Source organism: Solanum tuberosum, unplaced genomic scaffold (genome assembly GCF_000226075.1).
Source record: "Solanum tuberosum cultivar DM 1-3 516 R44 unplaced genomic scaffold, SolTub_3.0 scf00590, whole genome shotgun sequence".
NCBI lineage: Eukaryota > Viridiplantae > Streptophyta > Magnoliopsida > Solanales > Solanaceae > Solanum > Solanum tuberosum.
The window spans coordinates 168,387-189,464 of record NW_006239503.1 but is presented as its reverse complement, the minus strand read 5'-3'; the positions used below and the strand labels follow the sequence as shown (position 1 = coordinate 189,464).

At 32.9% G+C, this 21,078-nt stretch overlaps 3 protein-coding genes across 5 annotated transcripts in view; 2 read left to right on the top strand and 1 right to left on the bottom strand.

Moving 5' to 3' along the window:
- Window positions 1-5,713, top strand: part of LOC102603268 (cysteine-rich receptor-like protein kinase 10) — a 49,743-nt gene extending 44,030 nt beyond the window's left edge. Inside the window, exons 1-6 of one of the 2 annotated variants that reach the window (XM_015304634.1) lie at window positions 3,511-3,660; window positions 3,754-3,881; window positions 4,001-4,211; window positions 4,357-4,594; window positions 4,894-5,044; window positions 5,169-5,713. In XM_015304634.1, coding sequence (XP_015160120.1) covers window positions 3,597-3,660; window positions 3,754-3,881; window positions 4,001-4,211; window positions 4,357-4,594; window positions 4,894-5,044; window positions 5,169-5,525 — 1,149 coding nt within the window. In that variant the 5' untranslated portion in view covers window positions 3,511-3,596 and the 3' untranslated portion in view covers window positions 5,526-5,713. Of the gene's footprint in view, window positions 1-3,510; window positions 3,661-3,753; window positions 3,882-4,000; window positions 4,212-4,356; window positions 4,595-4,893; window positions 5,045-5,168 lie in introns of those variants that run through there. The other variant, XM_015304633.1, reaches the window with a different exon arrangement.
- Window positions 5,714-11,193: 5,480 nt separating this feature from the next.
- Window positions 11,194-13,833, top strand: LOC102604949 (uncharacterized). 2 transcript variants are annotated; one of them, XM_015304635.1, is made up of 5 exons: window positions 11,194-11,590; window positions 11,672-12,120; window positions 12,802-12,936; window positions 13,013-13,162; window positions 13,255-13,833. In XM_015304635.1, exons 1-5 carry the CDS (start codon window positions 11,326-11,328, stop codon window positions 13,561-13,563), a joined length of 1,308 nt encoding a protein of 435 aa, XP_015160121.1. In that variant the 5' UTR covers window positions 11,194-11,325; the 3' UTR covers window positions 13,564-13,833. The 2 variants fall into 2 exon arrangements, with proteins under 2 accessions (XP_015160121.1, XP_006365887.1); XM_006365825.2 differs by having other exon boundaries at window positions 11,194-12,120.
- A 473-nt stretch (window positions 13,834-14,306) lies between these two features.
- On the bottom strand, window positions 14,307-17,506 carry LOC102602930 (transcription factor ILR3-like). The gene is made up of 5 exons (XM_006365820.2): window positions 17,162-17,506; window positions 15,617-15,679; window positions 15,308-15,382; window positions 14,945-15,107; window positions 14,307-14,830 (listed from the first exon to the last, which is right to left on the bottom strand). The coding sequence occupies exons 1-5, from the start codon at window positions 17,284-17,286 to the stop codon at window positions 14,564-14,566; spliced, it is 693 nt and encodes a 230-aa protein (XP_006365882.1). The 5' UTR covers window positions 17,287-17,506; the 3' UTR covers window positions 14,307-14,563.
- Between the last annotated feature and the right edge of the window lie 3,572 nt (window positions 17,507-21,078).

Genomic DNA, 21,078 nt, shown 5'->3' with positions numbered 1-21,078 from the left:
ATATAGTTTGCAAGTTATTTTAAATAATTTGTCACTTTTCATAATTTTAAATAATAATATGTCTTTTATATAATTTTGCATATAATTAGTATTTTTATGAATATTCGAAAATTGCCTCAAAAAGATTTTATTTCGCTTAAATACTTTACTAATTAGTTTAGTTATATAATAGTTTACACTTTTGAGTTAATTAGTTTGTAATTAAGTCAATTATTTTATTTCGTTGAAATTAAGAAGCTCATTAATTAATTTATATTAATTCGTCTTATTTAATCACTAGCCGAATCTATTAAATGAATTCAATTTGGCTACGCTCCTAATCCATCGGCTAAATTCGTAATGCAATTGACCACTCAATTCGGTTAAAATTGTAACTTACTAGCCATTACTTTTGCCTTTCTAATAAGACCAATTTTTGGGCTTTTATCTTACAATTTTCAGCTTCCCAGCTCTTCCAAACCAGCCCAAATCAGTAAGGCCCATTAGCGATGCATTTTTTCAGCAACACCATACGTACAGCAGCCCACAAAACAGAGGAAAACCCATTCCAAAATAACCCACCCGCCACACATCAAAAAATATATATCATCAGCCCACTTTTCAGCCCATACCCAGCCCGTTTCCAATTCTAAAAGAACCCAGAAATTTCCAATATTTCCAGTCCAACGTTACAGCAGCAAACGACGCCTACACGGATATAGACGGAAAGCAGTAGCTGTTCAAGCGTCTTCTTCAGCCTAGTACTATTTCTGTACGATTCTCTGTGTTTCTAGCAGGCAGCAGGCACGTTTTTTCTCCCTTTCCTCTTCCGGAATGGGGAAAAATTTCAAGGAAAAGGTGTCTAGCTCGAATGGTAAAAGGAATTAGGAGTTTGAATTTCAAAAAAAAAATAGGCCTTATTCTTGTGAATTTGATCCGTTTTCCCCCTAAGTTTGGAACCCTAATATTTCCCCTATATATACTTCATCTCCTTCATTGTGAAAGGGGGCGGAAAAAATTTTGAGTTAGAAAAATATAGAGAATTAGCTAGTATTAGAAAGGAAGAAATACACTCAAATCATATAGTTCCTAAAAATCACAGAAAGACTTCCTGTTCTTGCTTGCTTCCTCTTTTGTTCGTTGGAGTTCTTGGATTCACATTCTAGTGGTGGTGAAGTCACTTCCTTACTCGCTCTGGTCTCAGTTTCGCTGCTCCAAAGAAGGTAATGCTCTCTCCTTTGTAATGTTTTCCTTACCTTTTTTTTGTTTCCAGCGTGACATCTATAGATGTGCTTTGTTTGGTTTGCTAGCACTTGTCGTTGAGTTCGGGATGATTTGCTATAATATGACTTCTTTAAGCAATTTCAATATAAATGGATTCATTTGTTCCGAGTTTATTTCGTTGTCTCTGTCGCGTATGTTGGCTTTGGACGTCCGAATCCATATTTCTTTGTTTTCAATGTCTTAAGATACCAAAAGTGGGATTTCCTTTAATTAATGTTAATGTTATGAGCTGTTGTACGTGATGTGGTGAAGCACTATTCTAAATTTTTTTTTTTTTTTTTTTTAGTTTCCATATAGTTTGATTTTGTTCTGAAAGTTAGCTAAATCTACTTAGTTTGCTCGAGATGGTCTATTGTTCACTCAAGTGCATTTTTTGAGTGTGCCAATTATGTGTTCTGTTGCTTCACTGACTATTTGTGTGTTGGTTGTTCTTTGCCGCTTTGACTACCGTAGTAGCCTCTCATCCATGTTAGATTAATCTCGTAAAATCTAGTCTTTGTTCTCACCTAGCCGTATTGATGTTTGTGTCCCTTTGGTTTTAACCTATGATACTTGTTTATAGCTCCTCACCACCCAATAGTTAATATGACCATATCCTTGATGTTAAAATGTCCAGCTCTACTTTTATAAATGATATGCTTATTCTCATCAGTTTCAAGATATGCAATTTTATGCAACTTTATATATATTGGCTTGTCTTAGTTGATTAAATTATCTATCTGTCCTCTCTTTATTTTATTTGAGAAAGAAGAAATAAATCTACAAGTTTTCATTCCCCGTAATCAATTTGCTTGAAATACATATTCCCAGTTAAAGATAGGATTATCCTTTGATTATTTTGAGACTCTCCTAGTGCCCAATCATTTTGGCTTAAGCTTCTTGTTTATTTACAATATTGTTGTTACCTTCTTGAATAGATCTGGTGCATATAACCCATGTCTAAGTAGTTGTCGTCAAAGTTTTTTTTTGATAAATATTCGTGCTTTACTTACAGGATTTTATTTAAGTTGCTATTGTGATTTGTTTCACCCACTGACTATGAGTTTGGAAATTTAGCTTCACTTCTCTTTTAGTTTAATAAGTATTTAAAATAGTTGCTTAGCATATTTATTTATTTATCATGTTGAATGTGTTAATAATAGTTAGTACCTTTTTTCATTTTATCATTGCAGTGGTGTTTCACATTTGTTATATAAGAATCATTGATGTTTTTCCCTCTTAAGTACATGACGTTTTCTCTGTTTTCATTATTTTGAATAATTATCTATTTTTTCGTTGTTTAGTATATATACATAAATGTTAATTTGAGTATAATTCTTCTCCTTCATTTTGTTTATGCATGAACTCTCTTGGGTCGAGTCATTTGGAATCCCCCATTTCTCCCCTTGCATCTCGAAATGGGACAAGGGGACCCAATGCTTCCCTTTATCGAGTCAGCCAGACATTAAAATCGACGAACAAGTCTCGAAATTAAAAGAAAAGCGAAGCAAATCGGGAGTTGAAAAGATTGGGCCAAAGCCTACCTTTATTTTTCCGGAATTGTATTTTGTTATTATTGGGCCTAAGCCCTTGTCATTTTACTTACCATTATTTGTTAGTTCCTAGGACAGGTGGGAAAATTGGGTTTAAGGTCCAAAAGAGAGATATTTATTTCATGTTAGACTAGGACAGGTGCAAGTGACTCAAATGGGCCTTTGGCCCAATATGAAAATGGGCCCAAATACTGGCCCAGGCAGACAGAAAAGCCAGACTTGGGCCCAAATCTTCTTTCCTTATCTATTTATTTGCTATAACATGTTTTTATGTGCTTATTTAATTTTAAGGTTCCCTAATCAATGCCCCAAAGGATACCCATTCTGAATTAATCGCTTAAACTAAACTATTCATTCTTTACTTGACTTAACAAATAAATACGTTTTACAAAATATTTCGCTTAGATAATATTTCAATAATTTTCTTGTTTTTTTAAAATAGTTCTAACTACAAAATAGTTCATTTTTGCAATTCAAACTAAGTTACAGTTAATTTAGCCAAATAAGTAATCGTCGGATAACCACATTAGTGGATATTCTAGGTGCCTTAAAAACCTTCCTAGAATATTAATAGGAACCTCGAACCCCTCTTTAAATATTTTCAATCGATTTCCTGTTTTAATCTTTTGAAAAATAAGTTTTCTTAATTTTCCTTTAAAAATTAAAGTGGCGACTCTAAACCAGTCCAAAATATATTTTCTAAATAAAACACTAGGTCGGAGCAACTTTGCAGGAAAGGATGATAAATATGCTAGAATAGTCATTGTCATTGTTGTGTCAACTGTTGCAACGATAATTCTTATGCTTTGTACTTTTGTCATCTTGATGAAGATGAGAAAGAGGAAGCTTATGGACAAAATTCAGAGTAAGAGTGGCTTGTTAGTAGACAATGATTAAGGAAAGTTGATTTCTAAATCTATGCTTTGCTGATTTGTTTTAAATTGCTATGTTAATAAAGGTACACATGTGGACGATATTGATACTGCAGAATCCTTGCAATATGATCTGTCTACAATTAGAGCAGCAACAGATAACTTCTCAAGTGCTAATAAGTTGGGAGAAGGTGGATTTGGTCCTGTGTACAAGGTGATTAGTCCTAATTGTTGCATAATAATTACTGCGATAGTATCCCAAAATAAATAAAAATGTACAAGAGTTAGTTTCACTTCAAATTCATAATTTCCACTTGTTATGATATGCTTCAGGGTGTGCTTTCAAATGGACAAGAAGTAGCAGTGAAAAGATTGTCAAAAGATTCAGGCCAAGGAGATCTAGAATTCAAAAACGAGGTCTTGTTGGTTGCAAGGCTTCAACATAGGAATTTGGTTAGATTGCAAGGATTTTGTTTCGATGGAACAGAGAGACTTCTTGTTTATGAATTTGTTCCCAATGCAAGCCTTGACCAATTTTTATTTGGTATGTATTGTTTAACATTTAGTTAACTTGATAGTGTAGTTCTTCTACACTTTTCATATATATGCGCTAAATCTTTTATAAGATATGGAGCTTGAGCATTAATAATTTATGCTCTTCGTTTAACATTTGTCCAATGGGAACACAGATCCAGTTAAACGTAGGCAATTGGATTGGGAAAGGAGATCCAAAATCATAGGAGGCGTTGCTAAGGGGATCCTTTATCTTCATGAGGATTCTAGGCTTCGGATCATTCATCGTGATCTCAAAGCTAGTAATGTTCTACTTGATGCAGAAATGAATCCTAAAATCTCAGACTTTGGCATGGCAAGGTTATTTGCCCTGGATGAAACTCAAGGCAGCACAACCAGAATTGTTGGGACCTAGTAAGTTGTACAACTCTCATTAGATAAGACTGTTTAATTTCATATCGCTTGGAATTAAGGATTCTTTAACCATTTAGCAAGCAAGAACAAAAATCTTAATACTACTCGAAAAACGAATGATTCCTTGAAATTACTAGAATGTGTAAGATGAATTTTAATTTGTTATGTAGTTGCTTCAGGAACGTTATCTCATTTTTGTTTTTGCACCTTAATTTTGTAAAACTAGAAATTTAGTCGTCCCTACAATTAAGGTACCGATTACTAGAAAAGTCTAGTAATTTTATGTTTTTTCTTTGCAGTGGATATATGGCACCAGAGTATGCAATGCACGGGCAATTCTCAGTGAAATCAGATGTTTTTAGCTTTGGAGTACTAGTCCTTGAAATTGTAAGTGGCCAAAAAAACACTTGTTTCAGAAATGGAGAATCGCTGGAAGACCTTCTAAGCTATGTAAGTAACCAAGTTAATTAATCAACTACCCCTGAATGCCGAACTAGGTGGGAGACCATCCTTTGCATCAATGTCTTTTACATTGTCAATGTAAGAGTTCAAACTCTGAATTAAAATGTGACAGGCTTGGATGAACTGGCGCGAAGAAACAACTACAAATTTGATAGACCCCATGTTGAGGGGAAGCTCAGGAATGGCTCGTGACATAATGAGATGCATTCACATAGCATTACTGTGCGTTCAAGAAAATATTTCTGATAGACCAACCATGGCTGCAGTAGTTCTCATGCTCAGTAGCCTATCTCTGAATCTTCCCCTGCCTTCAGGGCCTGCATACTATACACACAACGATATTAGTTCAGAGATTTCACTTATTCAAGAATACAATTCAAGATCATCAGGACCTAGAGAATTAGCCAAAAGTAAATCTATTAGTTCATCACATAATGAGGCATCGATAACTGAGTTATCCCCTCGTTAACATCCTTAAGACATAATACCCTTCTTTCCTGAGTGTCGAGAATTACTTTGTTGTTTATTCCAACTCCAGTTAGTCTAGAATTGATGAGATTGATTTATTAATGGTTTGTGTGCTTCATACAAAATTCCAACTTGTTTCATATGTATTACCTATTACACTAATGAAACTGCTATATATTTATAGACTGACTTCTAAGTTCTAACTAATTGCAGTTATGTGACCAACTAATTACACTACAACATAATTAACTACAGGGTCCCTGCCGATTCCACTATTTTCTACAAAAACATGGATGGGAAAAAGAAGATGCAAGTAAATATCAGTTGAATTTCATTTCTGAAATCATATTCAAATTAAAGAAGAACAAGTAGGCCCAAAATTTCCAACCTCATCCACTCCTGAGTCCTGTATGCATACATAAGAGTTGTTAGAATTCAATAAATTCTAAGTCAATTTGTCAATTCCAAAGAAAAATCAGATCTTGATCTGCCACCATTTCGACAAGAGAGAGTTGCTCGGATGGTGATCACTCCTCAGTTCCAACCCTAAGATTTTGGGTTCGAGTCACCAAGGGAGAAACTCAAAGCAGCAATAAAGCTGTAAAGATGAAGCTGATGAAATTTGTATCAATGCACAATAAGGTATCCAGATCAATCAGCTTCAACAAAAAATCAGAGAGGATATAAATTTAAAGTTTATGGGTCCGTACAACCATTTCAAGTTAATAAACAATAATAAATAGGTTCATAGTCAAATATTTAGTGAATACATTTATAGAATTTGAGCAAAAGCTACTTGTTCCCGTGAACCCTTACCTGACAACCTGGATTCGCCCCTGACTACAATCATATTAAAAAGGAATCGAGAAGAAGAGTTATACGAAATGAGGAAGAAGCAGACAATTATGGTGTACCTGTCTCACTCAAAATAAAACTTCTCCACAAGTAGCACTTGAAAATATCAATAGACGCATTTTGCATGTGAATACAATTGGTACAAGTCTTAGTTGAAGCGTCAAAATGAAAACTGGTGTGAAACGTTAGGTGATCATTCATGAATATGGTCATCATATTTATTCATTGATTAACGTGTGCTTCTCATAAATTGTAAACGTTTTTTCTGCTCATGCAAATATAGTCCAGTCCACTACACCTTTCAATACTTTTTCTCCATCTCTAATTACTCTTTCAAAAACTTGGAATTCCATGGCTTGCAAAGACTATCTTTTTATTGCACTTATCATGTACTATTACGATTTAAAATTTGATATAAATCATATTTTATTCAACTACAGCTCTTATTGATATGTCAATTCTGATTGTTTCAATAAAAAGTCGAAACAGTTAAAGAAAAAAAACATAGCGCAAAATGAAAAATAGAGATAACTAAGGGTTAAATTTGCACAAAAACATGCATTTAAATTATGATGCTTAAATGTGCACAGCAACATGCATTTGGTTATAAGGATAGACAGTATTATAGTCTCAGAAAACCATTTAGTTTATCAGGATACATATATTGCTTGAAATTACAAGAGAAAACTGATAAAAAGAAGAAGGCATAATACATAAATATGCCCTTTAACTTTGCCTCATTTTATATTTATGTCCTCTAACTTTAAGTGTGCACAAGTAGACACTTAAACTTGTATAAAATTGAACAAATAGACACACACGTCCTATGTGGCATCCTACATGGCAATTTGCGTCCTACGTGGTGTCCTATGTGTATTATGCCACATAGGACTCATGTGTCTACTTGTTCAACTTTATACAAGTTTAAGTGTCTATTTGTGCACACCCAAAGTTGGAGGGTATAAATGTGAAATGAGGCCAACTTTGTTTAACTAGCTTGAATCTAATTAGTTTGGACATTACTATCTGTTACCACCAGCAAAGGTCTTTACTAATTGTCCCAATTTATTTGGCACTTTTCGTTTTTCGAGAGTCAAACAGTATAAGTTTGATCGGAAATTTGCGCATGGAATCTTCAATTTTTTTGAAATGAAATTTATATATTTATAAACTACGTAAAAAGTACTATTAAAAAGTCAAAATAATTGGCAATTCAAAATATTTAAAAGATATATAAAAAATTCACAATCAAAAATAGATTTGTTTGAATCTCGAAATTCGAAAAGTGCCACGACGGAGTATGGGATGAATGGTGGTACCATCTTATCTTTCATCACTACGGCCAGATTTTAAAGACGATAAGATTCGAGAAGAAATCACTCTTGGCATATTGAAGAGTAGCATGAATATAAATTGGTACCACAACCAATACTATAAAGTTATACTATACAAATTAAAGTTATATAACCAAAGTTTTGAGTCATTTTAGTATCCCTGCCATTTTTCTTTTACTCTTTTCCACTTTCATGTAGCATCTGATAATGTACTGTAAGATATTATCTTCATGGAAATTTTTTATTTTTTAAAAAAAAATACTAGGAAAATTGCTGCCTATTAAGCAAAAAATGCTCAAAATTCTTTGAAAGAGTGTAGTGGCAAAAAAGATGGCAATATTTGATTCACTGTGGATAAGAACATCAAAAAGATGGATTCTATAGGCTCAATCATCCAGCTAGATAGATGTTCTTGAAAACTCTATTGCTATGTATATATATATATATAATTTGAGTCGAATAATATGTGCACTCACTTTTTCTAGGTAAATATCAGCATCAAGTGTTTACATCAAATCAATAAATGCAAGACATGTGTCTTATATATACACATTTATCACTTAATAAGAGATAATAAGTGATTTGATTTTTTTGTCTTTCATTTAAACTAACAAAGTTGGTATAAACACGTTACGTTTTTACCATTTCCCTGGTTACAGGTGCAATTGCCACTGAAACCAACCTTGTCTTAATAGCTGAAAAAGAAAGATATATTTTGGTCTTGATTGTGTTAATAGGCACTATTGTTTTTTTTAAAAATAAATCATATTGTTAACCTTATAATCTCAAGATAAAATGTTTTGTTATTTGTTTCTGTGTTCAAATACATGTCTTAATTACTAGTAATTCAATTGTCAATGGTTTTCTTTTTTCTTTTTTGGGAAGTTAGAAAGTGTTGTTCCTCCATTCTCTTTGCAGGTCCATAAAACGTTTTCCAATTAGGACAAAAACTTATGCTAGCTAAAAGGAAAAGAGTTGAGTTCGGAAAATAGGTACATACATAAAAAGAGAAAAATAATAATGCGACAAAACTATTTGAAAGAATTATAGAGTCAGAATCTGAAACATATGGATTCTGAATTAGCTATTAAAATGAAAATCCTCAATAGAAATAAGTACAAGCAAGGGGACAGATCTTACCCTGTCAATCCTAATGAAGCAACGAACCTCTACTAATTAACAAGCATGAAGAAAATAAGAGTTAGAGAGAACTAGATATACTAGTACTATTCTCATAATTAGTAGCTATTAGGAAATAAGGTGTTTAAGAAACTGCCTTAGTGATTTTTCGAATGAAAAAAGTCTTCCAAAAATAAAATACAATATTACTTGCACCCTGAAAATGTATATTAATGAACTATATTTAATTGATAACCGTTTATATAAGCATAATACATATTTATTATATGATTTGTAAATAGTGAGCGCATGCATTCATATTTTTCCAAGTTTACCCCAGCAAGGAAGCCAAAAATTAATCATCTAACTTATCAAATCCAAGAAGCTTCGATGATGCTTCATTTCATCCGTTTTTGTGACACAAGCACTCCAAAAATAAGTTTATTCGCGTGATGTATCAATTGATTTAAAAGCAAGTTACACACGTCATTTTCGTCTATTATATTCTACCTAGGTGAGAGTATGGGCGGAGCCATCTAAGGCAAAAGATGGTCTGATATACACTATTTGATGGAAGATTATATGATGTATATAGGTTAAATATTAACTATTATGAATGTATATTTAATTTTGTACACTCTTAACATAAATGAAAAATAAAATTGCACACCTTAGCTAAATTCCTGGCTCCGCCAGTGCTTGGGAGCAGTGGCGAATTTATGTGTAAAAATTGGGTCACCCGAACCCGTGGTCCTCCGACTAAACTCGATATATTACTTGTATAATTATTAAAGAACATATTAAATAAACACTTGTTGAACCCGTTCTTAAAGTTGCTGGATGGTTCACTGGTTTGACAGCCAAATTTTAACACCAAGGTCCTGAGTTCAATCCCAGCCAGCCACAATTCACTTCAATTTTTTTTAGTAACTAATAACACTCGTTTTTTCAAAAAAAAAATTAAATTCTAAAGCAATGGTGCACCCGTTTTCTTGAAATCCTGGATTCGCCTCTGCTTGGGAGTACCAGGCTCGATCATCATGACATTTGCAAGTCATAGAATTAGAATCAGCTTGATGTGGGACTCAACATTTTGTATACTAAAATTTTTAGGTTGAACTAATGAGAATCAAGTAAAAGAAGAAGGAGGAGTTTTTCATATTTCAGAAGAGAAGGGGTGTTGAATTTGGCTTCAGTTACTAGTTACTGCACTAAAAAAAATTAGCATTATGATTAAGTTGCTAGTTTTAGAATGAGTTTGAATATTAAATTACTATCAGATTTTGTTTAGTTTGTTGTAATATACCATACTTATTAGTTTGTTTATTTAAATTTTAAATTCTTATTAGATTTTGTTTAGTTTGTTGGATATTTTAGTTTTTTTTTTGAAATTTTAAATTATATAGATTTTTTGGTTTTAAATTAGTTATTTAAAGTCTTCATATACGAGACATTTTCAATCAACACTTACAAATACTTTTTATTGCTCCTATCTTTTAAAAACTAACACTTTCGCGGCATATAAACAATAGAAAATCGTAATTTAAATAAGTTACCGACAGATTAGCGACCAATTATTATAAAATTCTGTTAGCTACATATTATATCGCAACAGATTAACAACAGATTGTAACTATTTTTTTTTAATTAATGCCCCCATCCCATTATAGGGTCTAAGGTTTTCAACTTCTTAGGGTACATGCATATATGCTCCTACTTCTGTTTTCTAAAAAAAAATTACCTTAGGAGTGTCCATCTTTTTGTTCCTTTGGTAATTCGAACCCAGAGTCATAAATTTTCTCAACAGTCATTTTCAGATTCTGCTTATTTATTGTTCTCAAATACGTGCTATTGCCATAAAGACAATTAATGTTATGTAGAGCTTGAGCCTTTAAGCATTCACCTGTCTCTATTTCAACTTATTCCTCAACCCCTTCAATTTCTTCACTTAAAAGAGTAGCAATTTGATCAGTCACCATTATATACTATTTATTATACCATCCTAAGAAGCAACTCCACTGTTAACAAGCCAAATATATATGCTTGGATGTTGATGATGTAGACAATTGGTTGACAAGTGGCAAAACAATTCTAGTTACCCCCATGCATTTTGTACTATACTTCACTAAGTCTCATAAATGCATCATACATACTTCGTGTGTACAAATAGACACTCAAATTTGTATAAAATTAACTAAGTAGACACAAGCATCCTACGTGGCATATTATACATAGGACGTCATTTAGGATGTGAATTGCTACATAAGATGTCATATATGAAGCATGTGTCTACAGTTCAATTTTGTACAAATTTAAATGTCTACTTGTGTAGACCCAAAATTAGAGAATATAGATACTAGATGAAGCAAGTTAAAAGATATATTTATGTATTAGGCCTATTTTAAATCATCATTCTTTTAAGCCACAACACTATCATAAAAACCCCTCCTACTCCAAAGCACTCTCTCATTGTGACAAAAAAAATTCAAGAAAATGAATTGTCACAACAACTACTTAAAGTTTATATTTTTTCTTGTTTTTTTGGCATCTTGTAGATTTTCTATAGCAAAACAGACAAACCCCACCTCAGATATCCCCAAATTGGATCAATTCTTGAATGCAATTTATGAATGGAGGGCTAATCAGAAGCAGAAACAAGAAGATGTGGGTTTAAAATTTGGAGTTTCAACTGTAGCAGCAGGGGTGCTCTGTTTTTTAGCAGCCTCTATATCAAGTGCTGGTGGGATTGGAGGTGGAGGTTTGTATGTACCAATTCTTACTATTATTGCTGGTGTAGACCTCAAAACAGCTTCAAGTTTTTCTGCATTTATGGTCACAGGTGGCTCTATTGCTAATGTTGTAACTAACATGTTTGTTAAAAGTACCAAATATGGAGGCAAGATTTTGATTGATTTTGATATAGCATTGCTGTCGGAGCCATGCATGTTGTTGGGTGTCAGTATTGGAGTTATATGCAATAGGGTACTCCCAGAATGGCTTATCACTATACTGTTTGCTCTGTTTCTTGGTTTTTGCACTTTCAAGACATGTAAATCAGGCTTCTTTTATTGGAAATTGGAATCAGAATTGGAAAATGGAAAACAAGAATTGGAAAATGGGTTGCTGAAAAATGAAAGTTGTGATGAAGATGATGAGGCTTTGTTGGAGAAGAAGGAAGGAAAGGGAGGAGTAGTTAGCAACATTCCATGGATGAAAATGGGGATGTTGGTGATGTTCTGGTTTTCCTTCTTTTTCCTCTATCTTCTTCGTGGAAATCAATATGGACAAGTATGCCTACTTTTATCTTGTCTTCACTTCTCTTCTTTTGTGTACACGTTTCTTTTTCATTTGTCTTGAATTTTCCTTTTTTGGACACTTTATGCCATAACTTAGTCTTATATATGATGCATCATGTGACCTTAAGTCCCTGGAAGTAATCTAATTTACTTCAGGTTTACAAGTATTTGGACTTCTTGAGTACTTTTCTGTGTTCCCTTTTAAGGTTAAGTACATTTTTATTTCTCATCTTCTTTTTTGGTACACTGCTGTTTTCTCTTCTTTCTTTACACTACTTTTGGTAGTTGGTAGCATCAGTAACATGACTCCAATTCCTGTCTTCTTTCAGAATTGTGAGAATTTGTGTTGAGACCATGAAAGTAAGACAAACAAAATGAAATGGGAAGAAGTGCTTAAATTCAGCTTAGCATACGCCATACAGACTTTAGTCCCTTTCTAGCATAATAATAGGCTAAAAGACATTTAGTTGAGAGATACACATTATCTTTCACTTTCTTCAATCTTGAAACGGGAAAGAAAGTAGGGTCTAGTACTTCAGATTATAGACTTGAGATGCGTAATTGCTAATTTTAAGGACTCTAATTGCAGTGATGATGAGGCAGTAAGAATTTTTTAAAAGCTAGGTTACTTGTTTGTAACATTGTAACAGAAACTGTTCAAATCTATGTACAGGGCATCATTCCAATGGAAGCATGTGGAGTCGGATACTGGATCATTTCATCAGTTCAGTTTCCTATGGCTATCATCTTTACATCATGGATCTTGTATAATAGAGAAAGTCAACAGAACATGCCTTCCAAGAAACCGGTATTTATAAGTTATAAGAGAGTATGTTGTTTGCTTAACTTGTTGACTAAGAACTAACTTGGTTCGGTAAATGCAGGAAGGAACCAGTGAAACTAAACATGGACCTTCAGGGAAGCTCATCTTCCCTATAATGGCACTACTAGCAGGGGTTCTAGGAGGCGTTTTTGGAATTGGTGGTGGAATGCTAATTAGTCCCCTCTTAATCCAAGTCGGAATAACTCCTGAAGTAAGCTTTGCTACTTGCTATTTTTCCATCTTACTTATCCTTAAATTTGCGAGTCTTTTTCTCACAACACTGATGACTTTGTTTTACCCCAGGTGACAGCAGCAACCTGCTCATTCATGGTGTTTTTTTCCTCTACCATGTCAGCTGTGCAATATCTATTTCTAGGGATGGAACACGTGGATGATGCCCTCATCTTTGCAGTTGTATGTTGTATTGCCTCAATAATTGGATTAGTAGTGGTTCAGAGAGCCATAGAGCATCATGGGAGAGCATCCCTTATTGTATTTTCTGTTGGCATAGTTATGGCTTTAAGCACTCTTCTCATGACTAGTTTTGGAGCTGTTGATATCTGGAGGGATTACATTAGTGGGAATTACATGGGGTTCAAACAGCCTTGCTAAGATAAGAAAACGAGGAAGCCTTAAGAGATGGTCCAATTCAAGGCATTGTCCAGATCTTGCATTTTTATGCTCTATAAAGAATTAGATGCTTCTTTGGAAGCTTTTGTTAAGAATATCATACTATTAGAGAACACGGGTGAACTGGGGCTATGGAATGTTTGTAATCTGGATTATGAGTTAACACATGATTATTACAAATACCTGTGTATTTCCAATTGTTATGTTTAAGCCATGATTATTACTTATATAAAATAGCTTGTATTACTACTATCTCTCATAGAAACAAACTTCCAGTGAATCGTTACTTGGCAAACATGGAGTGACATGATTTACAGAAAGTGTTCTTCAATGAAATTCTACTTCAGTATCAAACAGTATTTCTGAAATTAGTTAAACTGGAATGTAGAGTAAAAAGTTGTTAGGTGGACAAACATGAGTCTCAACAAATAAATTGCAGGTACTTCAAAGCCAGACCAAGAAAAAAAAAGTAAGTTTAACAAATAAATTGCATGTATAGCTTTCTCATCAAATGAGTGTTCAAGCTCTTTCTTTCAAGTCCATAAAAACTAGAGCTAGTAGCTGACAATATATGATCTACAGGGTAAATGGAAAACAGAGACCATAGGGTAGCATTCATACACAGTCACTCTATGCATTGTTCACATAGAAGATACGAATGAACTAACTCTAACAACTAGAAGCTATTTAGCTGAGTGTAAAACCAGATTCAAAAATCATAAGAGTCAAAATTGAACTACCAAGAATGGCATGTCTTGAGGATGCTATGTTTGGTTAGATGATATAACATAAGGTAGGTATTCATGTAAACTTCAGCGAGATTTACATATTAGTGTACATAATCAGTAGATCAACTACCTCATTATAGTATATATACCAATCTGCTCATATTAGGAGAACAAAATGTCAACAAAGGTCAACAAAATTGTTGACATAGGAAACAAACATTTGCATAATTCTGGTAACAAGAAGTCACCACAATTTAAGCAACTGGAGGACGGAGAGAATGATCTTCTGAGGTATCAACTGCAGCAGGAGGCACAAACTGCCACATAGGGATTCCAGGGTACCCAAGATATGGCATCATTTTGCTTGCAAAGACTTGATGTGGGGCTGAGAAAGGGGAAGGCATTGCAGGAGGGTGTGGTAAAAAACCAGGTTGAGTGTTCATAGCCTTCAGATGCTGCTCGAGTTTGTCTTTCTCTGCTTTTAGCTTTTGTTTCTCATCTCGGAGTTCATTTTTCTCAGCCTACAAAAGACCCAATCAAGAACCACTTTATACATAGCTCATTAAAGAGAAAATCATATGATAGGGAAACTCAATCAGTATATAATAACCAGATAACAATTTCAATCATCACACCTTCAATTCAATAACCTTCTCCTGCAAGTTGTTGTTCGACTCTTTCAGCTTCTGAGCTTCATCTCTCAACTGCACCACCATACGAACTGCATCACCCAGGATAACAGATTTATCCATTTTTGGCTGCTTTCCTGGTTCCAGAATAGAACTTAATTCTTGAAACCTTGAAAAAAAAAAACAGAGAACAATATTAAAACAATTTTATATTCTAAAAATATCCCACTTGTGAGATTACACTGGGTATGTTCTTGTTGTATTCTAAAAATATCGAACAAGAAGCAAACACAAGTATAATTGCAGCACAACCATCACTCAATCATGCACACAGAAAGAGAAAGGGAGAGAGAGGGAGAGTGTGTCTGCCTGTCATTCAGCTTGTCCCTGCGCATTTTCTCCCTATGTGCTTTGGAATCAGATGCACATGCTCCAGATCTCACCCTGAAATAAATAAAGTCTCTATCATATAGGGAAGAGGAACAAGAAACACTTCACAAACACATGAAGGACATGAGATGTTAGATGATGCCACAAGACATCACTGATGCTTTTCAATTTTCTGATATACAAAGCACAAGACATATTCTGATGTTAGGTGCTAAAGGATACTGTTTTCAACTCTTTTATTTCTTGCTTCAAAAACTCCAATCAAGTAACTCATTAAAAGAAAAATACCTCTTTTTGGAGCCGCATTCCTTTAAACTATCTGAGTTGCCATAGGAATCTTCTAATCCAGAACTGTAATAAGGTAAGAAACACATCACATTCACCACACCGATTTGAATGATCAATTGGCTTAGTTGTACAACGCAAAAATGGAAACACTTTCATAAAATGCAAGGTTACTATGCAAAGATTTGAACTGTCTGCTAAGGCCGAAAGGACTTAGCACATACAAGTTCCTCCTCATACCATATTTAAGTTTAAAAAATGAGTAGCTCCTCTATGATTAAGGCTGCAGATAAACTAAAACATTGTTCAGGCAAAGATCCACCAGGAAAATCTTTTTAAAATCAAGTGTGTCTAAACTTTCAACTTCATATATTCAAAACATATCCATGCTCAATCATTAAATTGATTTTTTTAATTTGTTGGGGAAAAGGAAAATGAAGAAACATAGTTCATAACTTCATATAGTTGACTGCAACTTGTTTGGGACTAAGATTAGTTGTTGTTTGAGAAAAGGAAAATGAGTGCAGACAAAAGAAGGCCAAAGAAATCATTTCTCATATTCTTTTGGAGCTTCTTTTATTTGTGATCTCTGCATCTCAGCGTAACTCCTAATTTATCCATCAGTATTTTACATGATTAGCTAAAGCATCTAACCTGGAAATCCTTGAAGACCTATATGTTTATCAATAACCCAATCCAACAAAGAGCTAAACAACAACAAAACCAATCATTTGACAGCAGTGAGGCACCTAGATACCAAATCCAACTAGACTAACAAAATCTTCTTACTTTTATGCTATAGATGATGCAAAAGATTTTGGCTGTTGAAGAATAAACTTGAACATACTACAAAAGTCAGTATTTCCTCTGACTTTTCTTTTTGATAACTGTGGTATCCGGGTCAGCTTTCACACACCTCAACTAGTTCCATGTGATACCTATCACCTCCCACCAACAACACCAAGGCTAGTACAGATGGAAAAAGTGTTTGTGTCTCTTCTGGGATTTGTCACAAATAAAACATTTATATAACCCTCATCTTACCCACAGCCTCCCTTATTCTGAAATAGACCAGCTTAGCTTAACAATACAAAATCACCCAGAACCTAGATTGAACTCACCTCTGCACATTGAAACTGGAACTAAAGCTATTTTACAAGTGACCAAGCAAAAAAAAAAAAGATCATCTTTTCCAATTTTAATAAGAGTGAACAAGCTAAAACTATTTGATGGTTAGCAGTCTACTGATAATTAGCAACATACACTTTAGAAAAAAAAATGTTTCTATTACCTTTTTTAAGTAGTACACTTAAGGAGAGTTCTTTATTTTATTTTTTTGGTATTTTGAATAGTTCACTTCAAGTTCTTTATTCAAGAAAATTCAACCCCACATTCCCATTTTACCACTTAATTATTTAAAAAAAGAAGAACAATTAAAGAATGAAACTTGAATCGTTAGACAAAAGTTTCAGATTAAAAAAAAATCGATTAATTTAATCAAATCTGTTGAAAAAAGAAAGAAAAAAAGAAACCCTATAAATTAAGAACCTGAGATTATTTGGAATGGAAAAAGCGTTGGAGGGCCATTGAGCATTGGGTTCAAGAGAAGGAAGGTCTTCCATTAACCCTAATTCTATAAGCCAATTTGATCCGTCTTCCTCTGTTTCCGCCATTTTCTCCGATGTGAGAACTACCGGCGCCGGAAAATTTCAGTTGAAGATTGTAGGGTATCCCAATCCCACTTGCGTGTTAGGTGGAAGAGGAAAAAAGGAGGAAAATGAGGAGGAGATGGAGAAGTGGAACGAAATTATATGTGTGGTGGAGGGAGATTTTGTTTTTCACTGTGAAAAAGTTGAACCTTCCTCTACTTTTAACGTCAGCGTTCACTGGCATTTTTGTTATTTTTTCGTGTTTTTTTAGCGTTCACTGCCATGGGCTTTTGACACCATTTGCCTATATTCCTATACATAACTTTCTTTTAATTTGATTTCGGTTAGCAGTTTTTTCTTTCAATTTTTAGTGTGCACATGTATATATATTTTAACTTGTGTAAGATTAAATAAGTAAAACATACACATTATACGTGGTGTGCACATGTATATATCTTCGTCCAATTTTTAATTGTTATGATTTTCTTTTTTAGAGTCAAACGATAAGAATTTTAACTAACATTTTACGATGTATTTTTTCATTATATTAATATGCAAAAATTACAATTTATAGTATTTTTCGTATAGTTTTTGAATATCTAAGTTTTTTGTTTAAAATATCAAATTAATGTGATCTAATTTAATTTGAAGATTAATCAAATTGATTTTCGAAAAGCACAACATAACAATTAAAAATGAACGGATGGAGTAATACTTTAAGAAAAAGTTATTGGCACGCTTGAATTCGAATTTTCACTACTAATGTCCATTAAGGTAAAGATAAAATTCTTCCTGTAAAGATTTCAATTTTAAAATGCAAAATATTGGTTAAAAGTAAACAAATCTCTGCTTGGGAGCAACTTTGTTTCAATTTTCATTAGCGTTTGTTCAAGTAATTATTAATATAGTCTTAAATAAATGCCACGTGTCTTTGTAAATTATAAAGGTAAAAATCTGTTTTTAATATTTCTTCTATATTAGAGTATTAATTAAAAGAGAAAAAAGCTAAAATCTAGATAGTCTAACATAAGAGCCTTGTAAACTTTTTATTTTTTTAGTATATTTTTATCACTTGGTTAATTCAATTATTCAATAGACGTGATATATTATACAATGTCAAAAGATGTGATAAAATTGTTCCAAAAGAATAATCAATAGTAGTTCTCTAAAATAATATTTTTTTTCTCTTTATTGGGATAATTCAATTGTCAGATGAATACAATTTGAATAGTGGTTAGTCTTATTTTATTTCGATAAAATATACAAGGTAATTTGACTCCTCATTAGAAGGAAAATTATTTAGGAATTAAAATTAGTATTTGGTAGTTCTTTTTTTTTTTTTTGTATAAAATCCAGCACATCAATTACCATATTTAATTATCATTTTACAATTTTATATAATTAAATATATTTGAACTATCAGTCAATTTATATAAAATTTTACATAAGATGAAAAATAAAATAATTAATACATAAATAACTAAATTCTACATTATTAATCATTCATTTGCATGATTAATACATATCTAACTCATATCAGCAAACCATTTGCATGATTAATACATATCTAACTCATATCAGCAAACCATTTGCATGATTAATACATATCTAACTCATATCAGCAAACCATTTGCATGATTAATACATATCTAACTCATATCAGCAAACCATTTGCATGATTAATACATATCTAACTCATATCAGCAAACCATTTGCATGATTAATACATATCTAACTCATATCAGCAAACAAACAAGTGCATTATGCATGTGGACGACTTTTGGAAAACTTTGTTAGTAAAGAGTGTGTAAAACGTGTTTGAACACTAAACTAATTTTGTGAAGATTTTTGTGTATTCTTTAAAAATTCATCACTAAGACATGAAGAATCTTTGTACTGTGGTGAAATAATGAGTTACACATATAAATTATGTGAGAATTTTATTAGTTTTCTGAATTGCACCAAAACAATAAGAAAAATTAGACATAATTTAGGTGTGTGCAATTAACAATTTCATTATAGTCGGACAGATTTTTACGCCTTATCCCTAAGAAAATTGGATTAGTTTTCAGAAAGAATAATTAAAATATCTTGAATAATTTAATAATTTGCTACTTCTCTTAGCTTGTGCATATAAGTAACAAATTAGAGAATTTGCAAAAGATTGTCCTTTGCTATTTCAGATTTTAAAATGAGTGATATATGTTTATATACTTTTACTAGGAGTTAAAATTTTCTGGTGTCACAATGTTCCCCGACTACAGCTTAGTGTTTATATAGTTTTGGGGGTGTTCTATTTATTACTCCACAATTCTTGTCCTATTTCTTATGACAAATGACAAATATTAATTTGAGTATGGATTCAATAACCATATATTAAAAAATAAATAAAAGAAAGGATGCTGTTTGTCTTGGGAATAAGGCATTCAGAGCCCTTCAAAGTGTTTCAAAATTATTACCACCATTAACAATGTCTCTTTTCTCTAATGGTCCCGCCTATGCACATTTATGCCTAGATATTTTATTCCAAAGAAATTTTATATGCCTATCTTCCATCCATTAGTGGACGTTGCCTTTTCAACTATTCCTTTTTTTGACTTCATTCATTCATGTAACCAAACTTTATTAGCATTTCTTAGTAGCAATAATTTACGTGAAAGCAACTATCCATTTACGTATGTATCCCCAATTAATACAACAAGTCAGTCTGTGAAGTGTGATATGTGATACTAGTACCTTAATAGTTCAGTTGGTTGACTATCTAAACTTTTTTTTATTTTCTAAGGAAGTGTTTTCTTGAAACACGAGTTAATTTCTTATTTATTTTCTAGTGTTACGTTGGTAAGTAAGCAATTTTTTTATTATTATCTCAAAAGCATTTATATGTAATCTAATAGAACACCAAGGGTGGGAGGCGGAGGGGAGTGTGGTGGGGTGGGGGGATGGTCTAGGGGTATAGATTGGAGGCGTTGAATGGGTGGGAAGATATATACATACAATAAACATAAAATGTCACTTGTAGACTTATTATCCCTACTTCCATTAAGGAAGTCATTTTCCTCATTTTTGAGAAACATATTTTCCTAGAGAAATGTTTTCCCAAGTATAGGAAAATAGAAAATGTTTTCCTCCATACCAAACACACATTTTGTGAGAATATTTAATTCCTCTATGACAAGCGGGGGAGATTGGAGAGTCTTGATACAACCGTAAAATTTATATGGTTATGTGATTGAGGTCATAGATTAAAGATTTTTTTTTTGACATATAAATGTACAGGAAACTTGTGTATAATAATTAGGACATTTCTAAGATCATAGAGAAAAAGTTGAATGCATCAAATTGCCTTTAATTTCCTTTCGGTATGCAACACTTAAGAAGGAGTGTTCAGCCACCACACTCTTGGTCAAGCTCAATGACATGGTTAGCTAGTTTTAGGGGTGTCAAAAATGAACCCAAACATAGGTAATCCGCCCAAATTTTAAGGATTGGACTCAAGATAATTTGAATTAGATTCAATCTCAACTCATTCAAGCCTAACCCATTTTAAGAGAATCCTCAATTGAGTCCAACTCAATCTCCAATTTCAACCCGTTTTAAAACTCTTTACTAAGATATGTTCCTTTTTTTTAACATCTTTTAAGATTTATCTATCCATTTTTACTTTTTCAAAATAAAAAAATCTTGAGCGAAAACTCGAATTGTGATTATAAAAGTTAAATGTCACTGTGTTAAAATTATTGAGATTAATCGGGTCAAGACCCAACCCATTTTTTATCCCATTTGAACCCAACCCATTTGAGCCCAAAGTAAACT

Bases quoted from the DNA above. Each gene is read 5' to 3' on its own strand.
- LOC102604949 (XM_006365825.2), top strand. From the start codon at position 11,326: ATGAATTGTCACAACAACTACTTAAAGTTTATATTTTTTCTTGTTTTT. The intron at 12,937-13,012 runs GTATTTATAAGT...CGGTAAATGCAG, and splicing joins ACATGCCTTCCAAGAAACCG to GAAGGAACCAGTGAAACTAA. The intron at 13,163-13,254 runs GTAAGCTTTGCT...GTTTTACCCCAG, and splicing joins AAGTCGGAATAACTCCTGAA to GTGACAGCAGCAACCTGCTC.
- LOC102602930 (XM_006365820.2), bottom strand. From the start codon at position 17,286: ATGGCGGAAACAGAGGAAGACGGATCAAATTGGCTTATAGAATTAGGG. The intron at 15,108-15,307 runs GCAGACACACTC...TTTTTTTTCAAG, and splicing joins AGGGACAAGCTGAATGACAG to GTTTCAAGAATTAAGTTCTA. The intron at 14,831-14,944 runs GTGTGATGATTG...GGTCTTTTGTAG, and splicing joins AGAAGGTTATTGAATTGAAG to GCTGAGAAAAATGAACTCCG.